The sequence below is a fragment of the Pseudophryne corroboree genome, chromosome 9 (genome assembly GCF_028390025.1).
Source record: "Pseudophryne corroboree isolate aPseCor3 chromosome 9, aPseCor3.hap2, whole genome shotgun sequence".
Classification (NCBI taxonomy): domain Eukaryota; kingdom Metazoa; phylum Chordata; class Amphibia; order Anura; family Myobatrachidae; genus Pseudophryne; species Pseudophryne corroboree.
This window is the reverse complement of record NC_086452.1, coordinates 460,174,263-460,194,112: the sequence shown is the minus strand read 5'-3', so window position 1 is coordinate 460,194,112 and position 19,850 is coordinate 460,174,263. Positions and strand designations below refer to the sequence as shown.

Genomic DNA, 19,850 nt, shown 5'->3' with positions numbered 1-19,850 from the left:
CTAACCCTATCCTCTCCCGCAGCCTAACCCTATCCTCCTCTCCCGCAGCCTAACCCTATCCTCCTCTCCCGCAGCCTAACCCTCCCCCTAGTGCCTAACCCTATCCTCCTCTCCCGCAGCCTAACCCTATCCTCCTCTCCCGCAGCCTAACCCTTACCTCCTCTCCGCAGCCTAACCCTCCCCCTAGTTCCCAACCCTATCCTCCCCTCCCACAGCCTAATCCTCCCCTAGTGCCTAACCCTAACCTTCTCTTCCACAGCCTAACCCTCCCCCTAGTGCCCAACCCTAACCTCCTCTCCCACAGCCTAACCCTCCCCTAGTGCCCAACCCTAACCTCCTCTCCCGCAGCCTAACCCTCCCCCTAGTGCCTAACCCTAACTTCCTCTCCCGCAGCCTAACCCTCCCCCTAGTGCCTAACCCTATCCTCCTCTCCAGCAGCCTAACCCTCCCCCTAGTGCCTAACCCTATCCTCCTCTCCCACAGCCTAACCCTCCCCCTAGTGCCCAACCCTAACCTCCTCTCCCGCAGCCTAACCCTCCCCCTAATGCCTAACCCTATCCTCCTCTCCCATAGCCTAACCCTCCCCCTAGTGCCTAACCCTATCCTCCTCTCCCGCAGCCTAACCCTAACCTCCTCTCCCGCAGCCTAACCCTCCCCCTAGTGCCTAACCCTATCCTCCTCTCCCGCAGCCTAACCCTATCCTCCTCTCCCGCAGCCTAACCCTCCCCCTAGTGCCTAACCCTATCCTCCTCTACCGCAGCTTAACCCTATCCTCCTCTCCCGCAGCCTAACCCTATCCTCCTCTCCCGCAGCCTAACCCTCCCCCTAGTGCCTAACCCTATCCTGTTCTCCCGCAGCCTAACCCTATCCTGCTCTCCCGCAGCCTAACCCTATCCTCCTCTCCCGCAGCCTAACCCTATCCTCCTCTCCCGCAGCCTAACCCTATCCTCCTCTCCCGCAGCCTAACCCTAACCTCCTCTCCCGCAGCCTAACCCTATCCTCCTCTCCCGCAGCCTAACCCTCCCCCTAGTGCCTAACCCTATCCTGCTCTCCCGCAGCCTAACCCTATCCTCCTCTCCCGCAGCCTAACCCTCCCCCTAGTGCCTAACCCTATCCTCCTCTCCCGCAGCCTAACCCTATCCTCCTCTCCCGCAGCCTAACCCTCCCCCTAGTGCCTAACCCTATCCTGCTCTCCCGCAGCCTAACCCTATCCTCCTCTCCCGCAGCCTAACCCTCCCCCTAGTGCCTAACCCTATCCTCTTCTCCCGCAGCCTAACCCTATCCTCCTCTCCCGCAGCCTAACCCTCCCCCTAGTGCCTAACCCTATCCTCCTCTCCCGCAGCCTAACCCTAACCTCCTCTCCCGCAGCCTAACCCTCCCCCTAGTGCCCAACCCTAACCTCCTCTCCCGCAGCCTAACCCTCCCCCTAGTGCCTAACCCTATCCTCCTCTCCCGCAGCCTAACCCTAACCTCCTCTCCCGCAGCCTAACCCTCCCCCTAGTGCCTAACCCTATCCTCCTCTCCCGCAGCCTAACCCTAACCTCCTCTCCCGCAGCCTAACCCTCCCCCTAGTGCCCAACCCTAACCTCCTCTCCCATAGCCTAACCCTCCCCCTAGTGCCCAACCCTAACCTCCTCTCCCGCATCCTAACCCTCCCCCTAGTGCCTAACCCTAACCTCCTCTCCCGCAGCCTAACCCTCCCCCTAGTGCCTAACCCTATCCTCCTCTCCAGCAGCCTAACCCTCCCCCTAGTGCCTAACCCTATCCTCCTCTCCCACAGCCTAACCCTCCCCCTAGTGCCCAACCCTAACCTCCTCTCCCGCAGCCTAACCCTCCCCCTAGTGCCTAACCCTATCCTCCTCTCCCATAGCCTAACCCTCCCCCTAGTGCCTAACCCTATCCTCCTCTCCCGCAGCCTAACCCTAACCTCCTTTCCCGCAGCCTAACCCTCCCCCTAGTGCCTAACCCTATCCTCCTCTCCCGCAACCTAACCCTATCCTCCTCTCCCGCAGCCTAACCCTCCCCCTAGTGCCTAACCCTATCCTCCTCTCCCGCAGCTTAACCCTATCCTCCTCTCCCGCAGCCTAAACCTATCCTCCTCTCCCGCAGCCTAACCCTCCCCCTAGTGCCTAACCCTATCCTGCTCTCCCGCAGCCTAACCCTATCCTCCTCTCCTGCAGCCTAACCCTAACCTCCTCTCCCGCAGCCTAACCCTATCCTCCTCTCCCGCAGCCTAACCCTCCCCCTAGTGCCTAACCCTATCCTGCTCTCCCGCAGCCTAACCCTATCCTCCTCTCCCGCAGCCTAACCCTATCCTCCTCTCCCACAGCCTAACCCTCCCCCTAGTGCCTAACCCTATCCTCCTCTCCCGCAGCTTAAGCCTATCCTCCTCTCCCGCAGCCTAACCCTATCCTCCTCTCCCGCAGCCTAACCCTCCCCCTAGTGCCTAACCCTATCCTGCTCTCCCGCAGCCTAACCCTATCCTCCTCTCCCGCAGCCTAACCCTCCCCCTAGTGCCTAACCCTATCCTCCTCTCCCGCAGCCTAACCCTATCCTCCTCTCCCGCAGCCTAACCCTCCCCCTAGTGCCTAACCCTATCCTCCTCTCCCGCAGCCTAACCCTAACCTCCTCTCCTGCAGCCTAACCCTCCCCCTAGTGCCCAACCCTAACCTCCTCTCCCATAGCCTCCCCCTCCCCCTAGTGCCTAACCCTATCCTCCTCTCCCGCAGCCTAACCCTAACCTCCTCTCCCATAGCCTAACCCTCCCCCTAGTGCCCAACCCTAACCTCCTCTCCCGCAGCCTAACCCTCCCCCTAGTGCCTAACCCTATCCTGCTCTTTCGCAGCCTAACCCTATCCTCCTCTCCCGCAGCCTAACCCTATCCTCCTCTCCCGCAGCCTAACCCTATCCTCCTCTCCCGCAGCCTAACCCTCCCCCTAGTGCCTAACCCTATCCTGCTCTCCCGCAGCCTAACCCTATCCTCCTCTCCCGCAGCCTAACCCTATCCTCCTCTCCCGCAGCCTAACCCTCCCCCTAGTGCCTAACCCTATCCTCCTCTCCCGTAGCTTAACCCTATCCTCCTCTCCCGCAGCCTAACCCTATCCTCCTCTCCCGCAGCCTAACCCTCCCCCTAGTGCCTAACCCTACCCTGCTCTCCCGCAGCCTAACCCTATCCTCCTCCTCCCGCAGCCTAACCCTCCCCCTAGTGCCTAACCCTATCCTCCTCTCCCGCAGCCTAACCCTATCCTCCTCTCCCGCAGCCTAACCCTCCCCCTAGTGCCTAACCCTATCCTCCTCTCCCGCAGCCTAACCCTAACCTCCTCTCCCGCAGCCTAACCCTCCCCCTAGTGCCCAACCCTAACCTCCTCTCCCATAGCCTAACCCTCCCCCTAGTGCCTAACCCTATCCTCCTCTCCCGCAGCCTAACCCTAACCTCCTCTCCCGCAGCCTAACCCTCCCCCTAGTGCCTAACCCTCTCCTCCTCTCCCGCAGCCTAACCCTAACCTCCTCTCCCGCAGCTTAACCCTCCCCCTAGTGCCCAACCCTAACCTCCTCTCCCATAGCCTAACCCTCCCCCTAGTGCCCAACCCTAACCTCCTCTCCCGCAGCCTAACCCTCCCCCTAGTGCCTAACCCTAACCTCCTCTCCCGTAGCCTAACCCTCCCCCTAGTGCCTAACCCTATCCTCCTCTCCCACAGCCTAACCCTCCCCCTAGTGCCCAACCCTAACCTCCTCTCCCGCAGCCTAACCCTCCCCCTAGTGCCTAACCCTATCCTCCTCTCCCATAGCCTAACCCTCCCCCTAGTGCCTAACCCTATCCTCCTCTCCCGCAGCCTAACCCTAACCTCCTCTCCCGCAGCCTAACCCTCCCCCTAGTGCCTAACCCTATCCTCCTCTCCCGCAGCCTAACCCTATCCTCCTCTCCCGCAGCCTAACCCTCCCCCTAGTGACTAACCCTATCCTCCTCTCCCGCAGCTTAACCCTATCCTCCTCTCCCGCAGCCTAACCCTCCCCCTAGTGCCTAACCCTATCCTCCTCTCCCGCAGCCTAACCCTATCCTCCTCTCCCGCAGCCTAACCCTCCCCCTAGTGCCTAACCCTATCCTCCTCTCCCGCAGCTTAACCCTATCCTCCTGTCCCGCAGCCTAACCCTCCCCCTAGTGCCTAACTCTATCCTGCTCTCCCGCAGCCTAACCCTAACCTCCTCTCCCGCAGCCTAACCCTATCCTCCTCTCCCGCAGCCTAACCCTCCCCCTAGTGCCTAACCCTATCCTGCTCTCTCGCAGCCTAACCCTATCCTCCTCTCCCGCAGCCTAACCCTCCCCCTAGTGCCTAACCCTATCCTCCTCTCCCGCAGCTTAACCCTATCCTCCTCTCCCGCAGCCTAACCCTATCCTCCTCTCCCGCAGCCTAACCCTCCCCCTAGTGCCTAACCCTATCCTCCTCTCCCGCAGCCTAACCCTATCCTCCTCTCCCGCAGCCTAACCCTAACCTCCTCTCCCGCAGCCTAACCCTATCCTCCTCTCCCGCAGCCTAACCCTCCCCCTAGTGCCTAATTCTATCCTGCTCTCCCGCAGCCTAACCCTATCCTCCTCTCCCGCAGCCTAACCCTATCCTCCTCTCCCGCAGCCTAACCCTCCCCCTAGTGCCTAACCCTATCCTGCTCTCCCGCAGCCTAACCCTAACCTCCTCTCCCGCAGCCTAACCCTCCCCCTAGTGCCCAACCCTAACCTCCTCTCCCATAGCCTAACCCTCCCCCTAGTGCCCAACCCTAACCTCCTCTCCCGCAGCCTAACCTCCTCCCCCTAGTGCCTAACCCTAACCTCCTCTCCCGTAGCCTAACCCTCCCCCTAGTGCCTAACCCTATCCTCCTCTCCCACAGCCTAACCCTCCCCCTAGTGCCCAACCCTAACCTCCTCTCCCGCAGCCTAACCCTCCCCCTAGTGCCTAACCCTATCCTCCTCTCCCATAGCCTAACCCTCCCCCTAGTGCCTAACCCTATCCTCCTCTCCCGCAGCCTAACCCTAACCTCCTCTCCCGCAGCCTAACCCTCCCCCTAGTGCCTAACCCTAACCTCCTCTCCCGCAGCCTAACCCTATCCTCCTCTCCCGCAGCCTAACCCTCCCCCTAGTGCCTAATCCTATCCTGCTCTCCCGCAGCCTAACCCTATCCTCCTCTCCCGCAGCCTAACCCTATCCTCCTCTCCCGCAGCCTAACCCTCCCCCTAGTGCCTAACCCTATCCTCCTCTCCCGCAGCCTAACCCTAACCTCCTCTCCCGCAACCTAACCCTCCCCCTAGTGCCCAACCCTAACCTCCTCTCCCATAGCCTAACCCTCCCCCTAGTGCCTAACCCTATCCTCCTCTCCCGCAGCCTAACCCTAACCTCCTCTCCCGCAGCCTAACCCTCCCCCTAGTGCCTAACCCTAACCTCCTCTCCCGCACCCTAACCCTCCCCATAGTGCCCAACCCTAACCTCCTCTCCCATAGCCTAACCCTCCCCCTAGTGCCCAACCCTAACCTCCTCTCCCGCAGCCTAACCCTCCCCCTAGTGCCTAACCCTAACCTCCTCTCCCGTAGCCTAACCCTCCCCCTAGTGCCTAACCCTATCCTCCTCTCCCACAGCCTAACCCTCCCCCTAGTGCCCAACCCTAACCTCCTCTCCCGCAGCCTAACCCTCCCCCTAGTGCCTAACCCTATCCTCCTCTCCCATAGCCTAACCCTCCCCCTAGTGCCTTACCCTATCCTCCTCTCCCGCAGCCTAACCCTAACCTCCTCTCCCGCAGCCTAACCCTCCCCCTAGTGCCTAACCCTATCCTCCTCTCCCGCAGCCTAACCCTATCCTCCTCTCCCGCAGCCTAACCCTCCCTAGTGCCTAACCCTATCCTCCTCTCCCGCAGCTTAACCCTATCCTCCTCTCCCGCAGCCTAACCCTCCCCCTAGTGCCTAACCCTATCCTCCTCTCCCGCAGCCTAACCCTATCCTCCTCTCCCGCAGCCTAACCCTAACCTCCTCTCCCGCAGCCTAACCCTATCCTCCTCTCCCGCAGCCTAACCCTCCCCCTAGTGCCTAACCCTATCCTCCTCTCCCGCAGCCTAACCCTATCCTCCTCTCCCGCAGCCTAACCCTATCCTCCTCTCCCGCAGCCTAACCCTCCCCCTAGTGCCTAACCCTATCCTCCTCTCCCGCAGCTTAACCCTATCCTCCTCTCCCGCAGCTTAACCCTATCCTCCTCTCCCGCAGCCTAACCCTGTCCTCCTCTCCCGCAGCCTAACCCTCCCCCTAGTGCCTAACCCTATCCTCCTATCCCGCAGCCTAACCCTATCCTCCTCTCCCGCAGCCTAACCCTAACCTCCTCTCCCGCAGCCTAACCCTAACCTCCTCTCCCGCAGCCTAACCCTATCCTCCTCTCCCGCAGCCTAACCCTCCCCCTAGTGCCTAATCCTATCCTGCTCTCCCGCAGCCTAACCCTATCCTCCTCTCCCGCAGCCTAACCCTATCCTCCTCTCCCGCAGCCTAACCCTCCCCCTAGTGCCTAACCCTATCCTCCTCTCCCGCAGCTTAACCCTCCCCCTAGTGCCTAACCCTATCCTGCTCTCCCGCAGCCTAACCCTAACCTCCTCTCCCGCAGCCTAACCCTCCCCCTAGTGCCCAACCCTAACCTCCTCTCCCATAGCCTAACCCTCCCCCTAGTGCCTAACCCTATCCTCCTCTCCCGCAGCCTAACCCTAACCTCCTCTCCCGCAACCTAACCCTCCCCCTAGTGCCCAACCCTAACCTCCTCTCCAGCAGCCTAACCCTCCCCCTAGTGCCCAACCCTAACCTCCTCTCCTGCAGCCTAACCCTCCCCCTAGTGCCTAACCCTATCCTCCTCTCCCTAGTGCCTAACCCTCCCCCTAGTGCCTAACCCTATCCTCCACTCCCTAGTGCCTAACCCTCCCACTAGTGCCTAACCCTATCCTCCTCTCCCTAGTGCCTATCCCTATCCTCCTCTCCCGCAGCCTAACCCTATCCTCCTCTCCCGTAGCCTAACCCTAACCTCCTCTCCCGCAGCCTAACCCTATCCTCCTCTCCCGCAGCCTAACCCTCCCCCTAGTGCCTAACCCTATCCTGCTCTCCCGCAGCCTAACCCTATCCTCCTCTCCCGCAGCCTAACCCTATCCTCCTCTCCCGCAGCCTAACCCTCCCCCTAGTGCCTAACCCTATCCTCCTCTCCCGCAGCCAAACCCTATCCTCCTCTCCCGCAGCCTAACCCTCCCCCTAGTGCCTAACCCTATCCTCCTCCTCTCCCGCAGCCTAACCCTATCCTCCTCTCCCGCAGCCTAACCCTCCCCCTAGTGCCTAACCCTATCCTCCTCCTCTCCCGCAGCCTAACCCTATCCTCCTCTCCCGCAGCCTAACCCTAACCTCCTCTCCCGCAGCCTAACCCTATCCTCCTCTCCCGCAGCCTAACCCTCCCCCTAGTGCCTAATCCTATCCTGCTCTCCCGCAGCCTAACCCTATCCTCCTCTCCCGCAGCCTAACCCTATCCTTCTCTCCCGCAGCCTAACCCTCCCCCTAGTGCCTAACCCTATCCTCCTCTCCCGCAGCTTAACCCTCCCCCTAGTGCCTAACCCTATCCTGCTCTCCCGCAGCCTAACCCTAACCTCCTCTCCCGCAGCCTAACCCTCCCCCTAGTGCCCAACCCTAACCTCCTCTCCCATAGCCTAACCCTCCCCCTAGTGCCTAACCCTATCCTCCTCTCCCGCAGCCTAACCCTAACCTCCTCTCCCGCAGCCTAACCCTCCCCCTAGTGCCTAACCCTATCCTCCTCTCCCGCAGCCTAACCCTACCCCTAGTGCCCAACCCTAACCTCCTCTCCCGCAGCCTAACCCTCCCCCTAGTGCCTAACCCTATCCTCCTCTCCCTAGTGCCTAACCCTCCACCTAGTGCCTAACCCTATCCTCCTCTCCCTAGTGCCTAACCCTCCCACTAGTGCCTAACCCTAACCTCCTCTCCCGCAGCCTAACCCTATCCTCCTCTCCCGCAGCCTAACCCTCCCCCTAGTGCCTAACCCTATCCTCCTCTCCCGCAGCCTAACCCTATCCTCCTCTCCCGCAGCCTAACCCTAACCTCCTCTCCCGCAGCCTAACCCTATCCTCCTCTCCCGCAGCCTAACCCTCCCCCTAGTGCCTAATCCTATCCTCCTCTCCCGCAGCCTAACCCTATCCTCCTCTCCCGCAGCCTAACCCTATCCTCCTCCCCCTAGTGCCTAACCCTATCCTCCTCTCCCGCAGCTTAACCCTCCCCCTAGTGCCTAACCCTATCCTGCTCTCCCGCAGCCTAACCCTAACCTCCTCTCCCGCAGCCTAACCCTCCCCCTAGTGCCCAACCCTAACCTCCTCTCCCATAGCCTAACCCTCCCCCTAGTGCCTAACCCTATCCTCCTCTCCCGCAGCCTAACCCTAACCTCCTCTCCCGCAGCCTAACCCTCCCCCTAGTGCCCAACCCTATCCTCCTCTCCCTAGTATTATAGAATAAAAATAGAGGCGCTCATGAAAAACACACACCTAAATGTCACAGGTTCAGTGTCAGCCAAGGAATAAATCAAAAAGTATAAAATATATATATTTATTAATAATGATATAAGAATACTATTTCATAATGGATAATTCACAATTAATATTCCTTATGATTTTAGCATGATTTATAAGATACAGAGGTTTAAAAATTATATGGATTATCTGAATCTTAATAGTATATTAATATACTTAAGAAATCACTGAACCGTACAATTCAAAAAAATATATGTATCAGAATGTTGCAGTCTCTTTTAGAAACACTGTTACCACAGCTGCAGGACGTGATTTATGAGTATGTCACATTGACTTCACGTATTATTGATAGTCAACAAAGATTGATATGTGAAATACCTCTCCACAAGGGCTGGTGAACCCGAGCGTCCCCGGGTGAGTCCAAAAGTTGCCCTGTAGATAAAAAAGCTGGAGGGTACGTTGGATGTCTGAATCTGTCAGCCGACAGCACGGTTGGTTTGATTTACTTACTTGTTCCACCTTGCAAATGCTGTGCAGGTAATGGTGAGCGGCAGATGTATAGCTGCTGGATCGGGTGGTATCTTAAACCCGGGTGTATATCTGCGTTCCTTCCAAGCTACCTGGACGTGCACCGTCCGCCGGTAGAGACCGCGGTGGAATCGCTGGAGATGATTGCCGTGTCCGTGCGGCGTCTGTAGCTGATCGTGTGGCCACGTAGAGAGCCGTCCACGGCTGCTGTTGGTGAGGCCGGATAAGGTGGCTGTGGCCTGAATGCGTCCTGGATACAGGTGTTCAATGATTTCCAAAAAAGGGGGAGGAGTCCTGACGCGTTTCGTCACGTGACCCGTGACTTTTTCAAAGATGACTCCTCTTAGCACAATGTGTGTAATTTAAAGGGCTCTTAATTAAGCCTCCACAGATGTAACTAGTCAGTATAATCAAACATCAATGATAACACATGCACTTACAAACGGAGAATTCCTTGGCTGTTTAGATAACTATTTATCTGGTTTAAATATCTTAAAAATTAACAAACCTTATAAAATAAATTATAATAAAACATATGTATGTTGAAAAACATACATAATGGCGGAGCTAACATATAAATCCACAAGAAACAAAAAATAAAAATAGAAATAGAGTGTCATTTGACATGGATATACAAAGGATAGCCCTTAGTTACAAAAGTTCCTCTGTATACATTATATATATATATTTATCCTTTATTATGGTCCCTTTTCATAATAAATATGGGTGCTCTCGTTATCATACAAAGTTCCGATAATCCCCAATATATATATAAGTTCACAGCACCAATAGGATGCATTGTAAAATATAGCTGGGACATATGTTTAGATTTAATACATTAATAAAGTTTTTTGGGTCCAATGACACTCTATTTCTATTTTTATTTTTTGTTTCTTGTGGATTTATATGTTAGCTCCGCCATTATGTATGTTTTTCAACATACATATGTTTTATTATAATTTATTTTATAAGGTTTGTTAATTTTTAAGATATTTAAACCAGATAAATAGTTATCTAAACAGCCAAGGAATTCTCCGTTTGTAAGTGCATGTGTTATCATTGATGTTTGATTATACTGACTAGTTACATCTGTGGAGGCTTAATTAAGAGCCCTTTAAATTACACACATTGTGCTAAGAGGAGTCATCTTTGAAAAAGTCACGGGGCACGTGACGAAACGCGTCAGGACTCCTCCCCCTTTTTTGGAAATCACTGAACACCTGTATCCAGGACGCATTCAGGCCACAGCCACCTTATCCGGCCTCACCAACAGCAGCCGTGGACGGCTCTCTACGTGGCCACACGATCAGCTACAGACGCCGCACGGACACGGCAATCATCTCCAGCGATTCCACCGCGGTCTCTACCGGCGGACGGTGCACGTCCAGGTAGCTTGGAAGGAACGCAGATATACACCTGGGTTTAAGATACCACCCGATCCAGCAGCTATACATCTGCCGCTCACCATTACCTGCACAGCATTTGCAAGGTGGAACAAGTAAGTAAATCAAACCAACCGTGCTGTCGGCTGACAGATTCAGACATCCAACGTACCCTCCAGCTTTTTTATCTACAGGGCAACTTTTGGACTCACCCGGGGACGCTCGGGTTCACCAGCCCTTGTGGAGTGGTATTTCACATATCAATCTTTGTTGACTATCAATAATACGTGCAGTCAATGTGACATACTCATAAATCACGTCCTGCAGCTGTGGTAACAGTGTTTCTAAAAGAGACTGCAACATTCTGATACATATATTTTTTGAATTGTACGGTTCAGTGATTTCTTAAGTATATTAATATACTATCAAGATTCAGATAATCCATGTAATTTTTAAACCTCTGTATCTTATAAATCATGCTAAAATCATAAGGAATATTAATTGTGAATTATCCATTATGAAATAGTATTCTTATATCATTATTAATAAATATATATATTTTATACTTTTTGATTTATTCCTTGGCTGACACTGAACCTGTGACATTTAGGTGTGTGTTTTTCATGAGCGCCTCTATTTTTATTCTATAATTCTATTAACCCTATAGGAGTACTGCACATCTCCTTATAGAGGCGAACGTGTTTCCCCACGCCATAAGATCCAGGTTCAATTTATATTTATTTATAATAGATCATTATACACAGGCGCAGCAAAAGAGTTTTTTCTTTTTTTCCTCCTCTCCCTAGTGCCTAACCCTATCCTCCTCTCCCGCAGCCTAACCCTCCCCCTAGTGCCTAACCCTAACCTCCTCTCCCGCAGCCTAACCCTCCCCCTAGTGCCTAACCCCCTCTCCCATAACCTAACCCTCCCCCTAGTGCCTAACCCTATCCTCCTCTCCCTAGTGCCTATCCCTAACCTCCCCTACCACAGCCTAACCCTTAACCTTCTCCCTAGTGCCTAACTGTAACCCTCCCCCTAGTGCCTAATCCTAACCCTCCTCTACCACTGCCTAATCCTTTACCTAGTGCTTAACCCTAACCTCCCCTCCCGCATGTTAACCTTCCCCCTCCAGTCCCAGCAGAATGTCCATATTCTCATGTCATAATTGTGAACATGTCGACATTCTACCATTGCTGACAAGTTGAATGTCGACACTTCTACAATGTTGACATCATAACTGTCGGCAGTGTGCTGTTAGCATTAGGACTACACCCCCCATATAGCGCCCAATCCTTGCAGCATAAGAGACTTGCACCTAGCACAGAAGTGATACTGGATAAAGGAGATCAGCATATGCTAAGAAACACGTAACGCATACAGAATACAGAAACGGGAACACAGCCAGGAATGTGTCTCCACGCATGTGTGTGGATACATCTGCAGATTACAGAGGTTCCAAGGCACCAAGCAGAATAAACCTCACCGAAGCGCAGCCACTCCCAGTCGTTCAGGCAGTCGACGCAACGGCAGAACTCGTCCAGCACCCTGGGGGGGATGTCTATGATCAGAGAAGAAGAAGAGCTGCTGCTCTGCCACGGACTCGTCATCTTCGCCTTTCTCTGGATTAATGGCTCCAGATATGGCTGCTCGTCCCCACCAATCTGTGAAGAGAATGGTAAATGATCAATGCCAGTTGCTAATGGCGTATGATAACGTATAACTGTATCCTCACACACTTTCCCCATCAGCAGCCACAATTGCTATTCCACGGCCTTCTGTATCACCTCTTAGAGTGTAAGCTCATTTGTCAGGATCTTATGTAGCCTATCACTGTACAGTATGTAACGGTTTGCATCGTGTCAATGGGAGAGAGTAATCCGTGCGTATGAGAGATGTAGATCTTGTGCAGAGCGGAGAGGTCGGGTAGAGAGATATTTTGAGATGAGTGAAGAGATGTATGTTGGTGCAGTTTGGTTAATAGCCTTGTATATCAGTGAAAGTTCTTTATATTGAATACGGTAGAATACAGGTAACCAATGGAGGGACTGACAGAGCGGATCTGCAGACGTTGAACGTCTAGCAAGGAAGATTAGCCTCGCGGCTGCATTCAGAATTTATTGTAGTGGTGAGAGCCTATTTTTGGGAAGATCGGTCAGGAGACTATTACAATAATCAGTGCGGGAGATGATGAGAGCATGGATTAGAGTTTTAGCTGTGTCTTGTGTAAGGTATGGTCGTATTCTGGATATGTTTTTTAGATGCATGTAACATGATTTTGAGACAGATTGAATGTGGGGAACAAAGGACAGATCAGAGTCAGGGATGACACTTAGGCAGCGAGCTTGTGGGGTAGGGATGATTGTCAAGTTGTCAACTGAGAGAGGTAGCGACGAGGAGGTGGATTCAGAGAAGTGAACACTGAAGGAGCGATTAGATAGGTAGGATAGGAACCAAGAAAGAGCGGTGTCCTGAATACCTAGGGATTGTAGTGTTTGTATGAGAAGAGAGTGGTCAACAATGTCAAAAGCAGCAGAGAGATCTAGAAGAATGAGAAGTGAGTTATGGCCTTTCGATCTAGCAGTGACAAGATCATTCACTACCTTAGTCAGTGCTGTCTCTGTGGAGTGTTGGGCATGAAATCCTGACTGAAGTGGGTCCAGTAAGTTGTGTGAGTTAAGAAAGTGTGTGAGGCGAGTGTAGACAAGTATCTCCAGTAGCTTGGAGGGGCATGGGAGCTGAGAGATGGGACGGTAGTTGGAGAGAGAGTTTGGGTCAGAATTGTGTATATTTCAGAATGGGTGTAATCACTGCATGCTTGTACAGAGAAGGAAAGATACCAGTAGAGAGATTTTAGCTTTTAGTTAAGGTTGGGATGAGCACAGGAGAGAAGACATTATATATATATGAGGGTATAGGATCAATTGGAATGGTAGTGGAGTAGGAGTTGATACTTCATATTCATTTGTTGGATCAAATAAAGAGAAGGTGTCAGAGGGTTTCAGTGGCAAACGCAGGATTTTTGGATTTTTAGAGGGGGGCTTCCAGATATAGATATATATATATATATATATATATATATATATTCACATCTCCTATATAATAGCCCTATTCTGTGACCTTGTGATTCATTTGCTAACGCTGGGCGGAGTCACAACAGTGGGCGGAGTTATTCAAATGAGTCACAGAGATCTGGCCAAATCTACAGGAGACTAGGAGCAGAAGCAGATAGCATGGGCATTGGGCATGTCACAGGCAGGGGTGCATACCTCCCAGCTTTCTGCAGGAGCTTTCTCCAGGCAGAAGGAGGGAAACACTCGGCGAAAAGGGGGCGTGGCTTCACGGGAGGGTCCCCGTTTTCGTCAGTGAGAGGGCATGCCCAGCGCTCTGTGAGCTGCTGGCATGCCCCCAGGGGCTGATTATGAGTCCGGGGGGCCCAGGGCACTTGAGACAGGGGAGCCCTATCTCATTGCTGTGCCTGCTGGGGGTTGGGGGCGTGGCCTAATCGCGGACCGCGCTGCCACGCCCCCTTATGCAAATTCCGATTTTTGTTTTTATTTTTTTTATGGGATTTTGGCCCCTCAGCTAGGGCTAAATCCAGAGGAGGTGGTCGCTCCCCCCTACACACCCGCACAGGGAGAAGAAAGCAGGGAGACTGCTGCCTCCCTGCAACACCACAGACCTGCCAATATGCAGCAGCGTGTGCTGACTGTAGCACAATGCTACCGCTGTTGCTGGCAGGACGGGGGGGAGGAGCTTCTGAGCTGGGACAGAGCTACTCCAGCCGGGGGGGCCTCTAAAACTGTGGGGCCAACGGTACGTATCCCCCCCCCCCCCTTAATCCGGCTCTGCTGCTGGAACCCCCCCATTAATCCGTACCCCCTGATGCCCCCTCTCCCTCTGTCTCCACTATTCACCGCTGCTCTGCTAAGCAGAACAGCGAGTACAGGAGCTTTCCAACTGCCCCCCCCCACCGCAGGACACTGCGACCCGCGGGTGGGACAGCGGGACAGACCCCAAAAAATGGGACTGTCCCGCGAAAATCGGGACATTTGGGAGGTATGGGGGTGTGTGAGGGGTATGTCATACAGACAGACGGGCACCGGCTCACTGTGTGCTTGACCCCCCACATCGGCATACTCAGCAGGGTCTCTCTGGTGCGGAGGAGCGTCACTTTCTGACACACTCCACGCTTCTTAGCTGCAGTTTAGTGAGGCACCTGCCGCTGTGCAGGTTCCATACTGCCTCTGTTATCTCCAGCCCCGGCAACCCCACGGCTAGCTGCAGCGCTGCCACCCGCAGTGGAGTGCGCCCAGCTCATTCACACACTTTAGCTGGCGGGTAGCGCTGCAGAAATCCGAGCTGCTTGCAGGCTCTGACCCACTCCTCCCTCCAGCCGCAGCGTCTCCTGGGAGCTAACCAGTCACTCCCAGTCTCCCCTTACCACAGTGCCCGGAAGCCGTGAGGTCCGCGCCACGTGCATGCTATGACCCCCTCCTCCCTCCAGCCGCAGCATCTCCTGGGGGCTAACCAGTCATTTCCAGTCTCACCTTACCACAGTGCCCAGCAGCTGCGCGAGGTCTGCGGTGTGTGACTGAGGAGGGGGGGAGGGATGCGGACTGGCAGAGAAAGCAGGACTCCAGCCTGAGAGAGTCAGCCATGCCAAGTCTCCAGCAGCAGCAGATCCCAACAGGTTGGAATGGAACAGCAGCAGCCAGCAGCAGTGACTCCGGTAAGACACATCTGTCTGTCACCCCTGTTTTGTCCCTAATACCAATCTCTCCCGTGCCCTGTGTTCTGTCATGTCCCTGTCACCCCTGGCCTTGCCCTGCCACCCTTATTCTGGCCCTTTCACCCTTATCCTGGCCCTGTCACCCTTATGCTGGCCCTGTCACCCTTATGCTGGCCCTGTTACCCCTATCCTGGCCCTGTCACCCCTGTGCTTGCCCTGTCAACCCTATACTGGCCCCGTCACCCCTGTCCTGGTCCTGCCGCCCCTACCCTGGCCCTGTCACCCCTATCCTGTCCCTATCATTTCTGTCCTGGCACCGTCACCCCTGTCCTGGCACCGTCAACCCTGTACTGACCCTGTCACCCCTGTCCTGGCCCTGTTACTGCATACCCTCCAACTACCTTTTATGGCATGTACAGTACCCGCAGCGCCTCCAGAACTCTCCCCAATGCACTACACCTCCGCACCTTCCCCTCCACCACATGCGGCACTCCACCCCTCCCCCACATGCTGTGCCTCCAGACCCCCTACACCACCCGTGGCTCCCACTCCTCCACCCCTTCACCACCCACAGCACCTCCAGGCCCCTTCCACCATTCACCCACCTTATACGTCTCCCCCCACACCTGCCCCCCTCCACCCGCAGCATCTGCAGACACCCTCCTCCATCAGCGGTCCCCCCCTCACCAACCCCTCACCCTCCAATGGCACCCCCGCACCTGCCCCTCCACCACCTGCAGCACCTCCGGACCTCCTTTCCCATCTGCCGCAACACCCGTACCTGCCCCTACCCTACCCATGGTGCCTGCGGTCCCCTACCCAACCCCCGGCACACCCATCCCACAGCACCTCCGGAACCCTTCACCCATCCACAACATCCCCACACCTGCCCCTCTCCCACCCGTGGCACCCCTGCCCCTCCCCCACCTGCAGTGCCTCCGGACCCCTCCCCCATCTGCATCCCCCACTCCTCTGCCCCTCCCCCACGCGCAGCACCTCCCGAACCTTCCCCATCCGGGCCCCGCCCCCACTTCTGCCTCCCCTCCACCCGCAGCATCTACAGACACCATCCGCAGTCCCCCCCGCACCCGCTACATTCTGTACATCGTGCCCTGCAGGTGCTGTTCACGCCGTCGCAAGGGGCTGCGCCTCCTTCACCATCGCACGCCCTTTCATTGTGCAATATTTCTCTGACGTCCTAGTGGATGCTGGGACTCCGTAAGGACCATGGGGAATAGCGGCTCCGCAGGAGACAGGGCACAAAATAAAAGCTTAAGGATCAGGTGGTGTGCACTGGCTCCTCCCCCTATGACCCTCCTCCAAGCCTCAGTTAGATTTTTGTGCCCGGCCGAGAAGGGTGCAATCTAGGTGGCTCTCCTGAGCTGCTTAGAATAAAAGTTTAGTTAGGTTTTTTTATTTTCAGTGAGTCCTGCTGGCAACAGGCTCACTGCATCGTGGGACTAAGGGGAGAAGAAACGGACTCACCTGAGTGAAGAGTGGATCGGGTTTCTTAGGCTACTGGACACTAGCTCCAGAGGGACGATCACAGGTTCAGCCTGGATGGGTCACCGGAGCCGCGCCGCCGTCCCCCTTACAGAGCCAGAAGAGACGAAGAGGTCCGGTGAAATCGGCGGCAAAAGACATCCTGTCTTCAGACTAAGGTAGCGCACAGCACCGCAGCTGTGCGCCATTGCTCTCAGCACACTTCACACTCCGGTCACTGAGGGTGCAGGGCGCTGGGGGGGGAGCGCCCTGAGACGCAATATAACAGAATACCTTAGGTGGCAAAACAGAATACATCACATATAGCTCCTGGGCTATATGGATGTATTTTAATCCCCTGCCATTTTACACAAAAAAGCGGGAGATAAGGACGTCGTGAAGGGGCGGAGCCTATCTCCTCAGCACACAAGCGCCATTTTCCCTCACAGCTCCGCTGGAAGGACGGCTCCCTGACTCTCCCCTGCAGTCCTGCTTCAGAATCAGGGTAAAAAAGAGAAGGGGGGGCACGTTTGGCAGCAAATAAATATATTAACAGCAGCTATAAGGGAGTAACACTTATATAAGGTTATCCCTGTATATATATATATAGCGCTGGGTGTGTGCTGGCAGACTCTCCCTCTGTCTCTCCAAAGGGCTAAGTGGGGTCCTGTCCTCTATCAGAGCATTCCCGGTGTGTGTGCTGTGTGTCGGTACGCGTGTGTCGACATGTATGAGGAGGAAAATGATGTGGAGGCGGAGCAGTTGCCTGTGTTGGTGATGTCACCCCCTAGGGAGTCGACACCTGACTGGATGATTGTATTTAAACAATTAAGTGATAATGTCAGCAATTTGCAAAAAACTGTTGACGACATGAGACAGCCGGCAAATCAATTAGTGCCTGTCCAGGCGTCTCAAACACCGTCAGGGGCGCTAAAACGCCCGTTACCTCAGTGGGTCGACACAGACCCTGACACAGATACTGAGTCTAGTGTCGACGGTGACGAGACAAACGTAATGTCCAGTAGGGCCACACGTTACATGATCACGGCAATGAAAGAGGCATTGAACCTTTCTGACACTACAAGTACCACAAAGAAGGGTATTATGTGGGGTGAGAAAAAACTACCAATATTTTTTCCTGAGTCAGAGGAAATAAATGAATATCCTTTCCCGCCAGAGGTTAGGGCGCGTTGGGAAACACCCCCTAGGGTAGATAAGGCGCTCACACGTTTATCAAAACAAGTAGCGTTACCGTCTCCTGATACGGCTACCCTCAAAGAACCAGCTGATAGAAGGCTGGAAAATATCCTAAAAAGTATATACACACATACTGGTGTTATACTGCGACCAGCAATCGCCTCAGCCTGGATGTGCAGTGCTGGAGTCGCATGGTCGGATTCCCTGACCGAGAATATTGATACCCTGGATAGGGACAATATTTTGTTAACTATAGAACATTTAAAGGATGCATTACTATATATGCGTGATGCACAGAGGGATATTTGCACCCTGGCATCAAGAGTAAGTGCTATGTCCATCTCTGCCAGAAGAGCGTTATGGACGCGACAGTGGTCAGGGGATGCGGATTCCAAACGGCACATGGAAGTATTGCCGTATAAAGGGGAGGAGTTATTTGGGGCTGGTCTATCGGACCTGGTGGCCACGGCAACGGCTGGAAAATCCACCTTTTTACCCCAGGTCACTCCACATCAGCAGAAAAAGACACCGTCTTTTCAAACTCAGTCCTTTCGTTCCCATAAGTACAAGCGAGCAAAAGGCCACTCCTTTCTGCCCCGGGGCAGAGGAAGAGGAAAAAGACTGCACCATGCAGCCGCTTCCCAGGAGCAGAAGCCCTCCCCTGCTTCTGCCAAGTCTTCAGCATGACGCTGGGGCTTTACAAGCAGACTCAGATATGGTGGGGGCCCGTCTCAAGAATTTCAACGCGCAGTGGGCTCACTCGCAAGTGGATCCCTGGATTCTACAGGTAGTATCGCAGGGGTACAAACTGGAATTCGAGGCGTTTCCCCCTCATCGGTTCCTGAAGTCTGCTTTACCAAAGTCTCCCTCCGACAGGGAGGCAGTTTTGGAAGCCATTCACAAGCTGTATTCCCAGCAGGTGATAATCAAGGTACCCCTCCTGCAACAGGGAAAGGGGTATTATTCCACGCTGTTTGTGGTACCGAAGCCGGACGGCTCGGTGAGACCAATTTTAAATCTGAAATCCTTGAACACTTACATAAAAAGGTTCAAATTCAAGATGGAGTCACTCAGAGCAGTGATAGCGAACCTGGAAGAAGGGGACTATATGGTGTCTCTGGACATCAAAGATGCTTATCTCCACGTCCCAATATACCCTTCTCACCAAGGGTACCTCAGGTTTGTAGTACAAAACTGTCATTATCAGTTTCAGACGCTGCCGTTTGGATTGTCCACGGCACCTCGGGTCTTTACCAAGGTAATGGCCGAAATGATGATTCTTCTACGAAGAAAAGGCATTTTAATTATCCCTTACTTGGACGATCTCCTGATAAGGGCAAGATCCAGGGAACAGTTAGAAGTCGGAGTAGCACTATCTCAGGTAGTGTTACGTCAGCACGGGTGGATTCTAAATATTCCAAAATCGCAGCTGATTCCAACGACACGTCTACTGTTCCTAGGAATGATTCTGGACACAGTCCAGAAGAAGGTGTTTCTCCCGGAGGAGAAGGCCAGGGAGTTATCCGAGCTAGTCAGTAACCTCCTAAAACCAGGACAGGTCTCAGTGCATCAGTGCACGAGGGTCCTGGGAAAAATGGTGGCTTCTTACGAAGCGATTCCATTCGGAAGATTCCATGCAAGAACGTTTCAGTGGGATCTACTGGACAAATGGTCCGGATCGCATCTGCAGATGCATCAGCGGATAACCCTGTCGCCAAGGACAAGGGTGTCTCTCCTGTGGTGGCTGCAGAGTGCTCATCTACTAGAGGGCCGCAGATTTGGCATTCAGGATTGGATCCTGGTAACCACGGATGCCAGCCTGAGAGGCTGGGGAGCAGTCACACAGGGAAGGAATTTCCAGGGCTTGTGGTCAAGCATGGAAACATCTCTTCATATAAACATTCTGGAACTAAGGGCCATTTACAATGCCCTAAGTCAAGCAAAACCTCTGCTTCAGGGTCAGGCGGTGTTGATCCAATCGGACAACATCACGTCAGTCGC

At 54.3% G+C, this 19,850-nt stretch overlaps 1 protein-coding gene across 2 annotated transcripts in view; it reads right to left on the bottom strand.

The window, feature by feature from the left end:
• Positions 1 to 19,850, bottom strand: part of IRAK2 (interleukin 1 receptor associated kinase 2) — a 67,883-nt gene that overhangs the window by 35,746 nt on the left and 12,287 nt on the right. For both annotated transcript variants that reach the window (XM_063941270.1, XM_063941269.1), the window contains exon 2: positions 11,925 to 12,102. In XM_063941270.1, coding sequence (XP_063797340.1) covers positions 11,925 to 12,048 — 124 coding nt within the window. In that variant the 5' untranslated portion in view covers positions 12,049 to 12,102. The remainder of the gene's footprint in view (positions 1 to 11,924; positions 12,103 to 19,850) is intronic.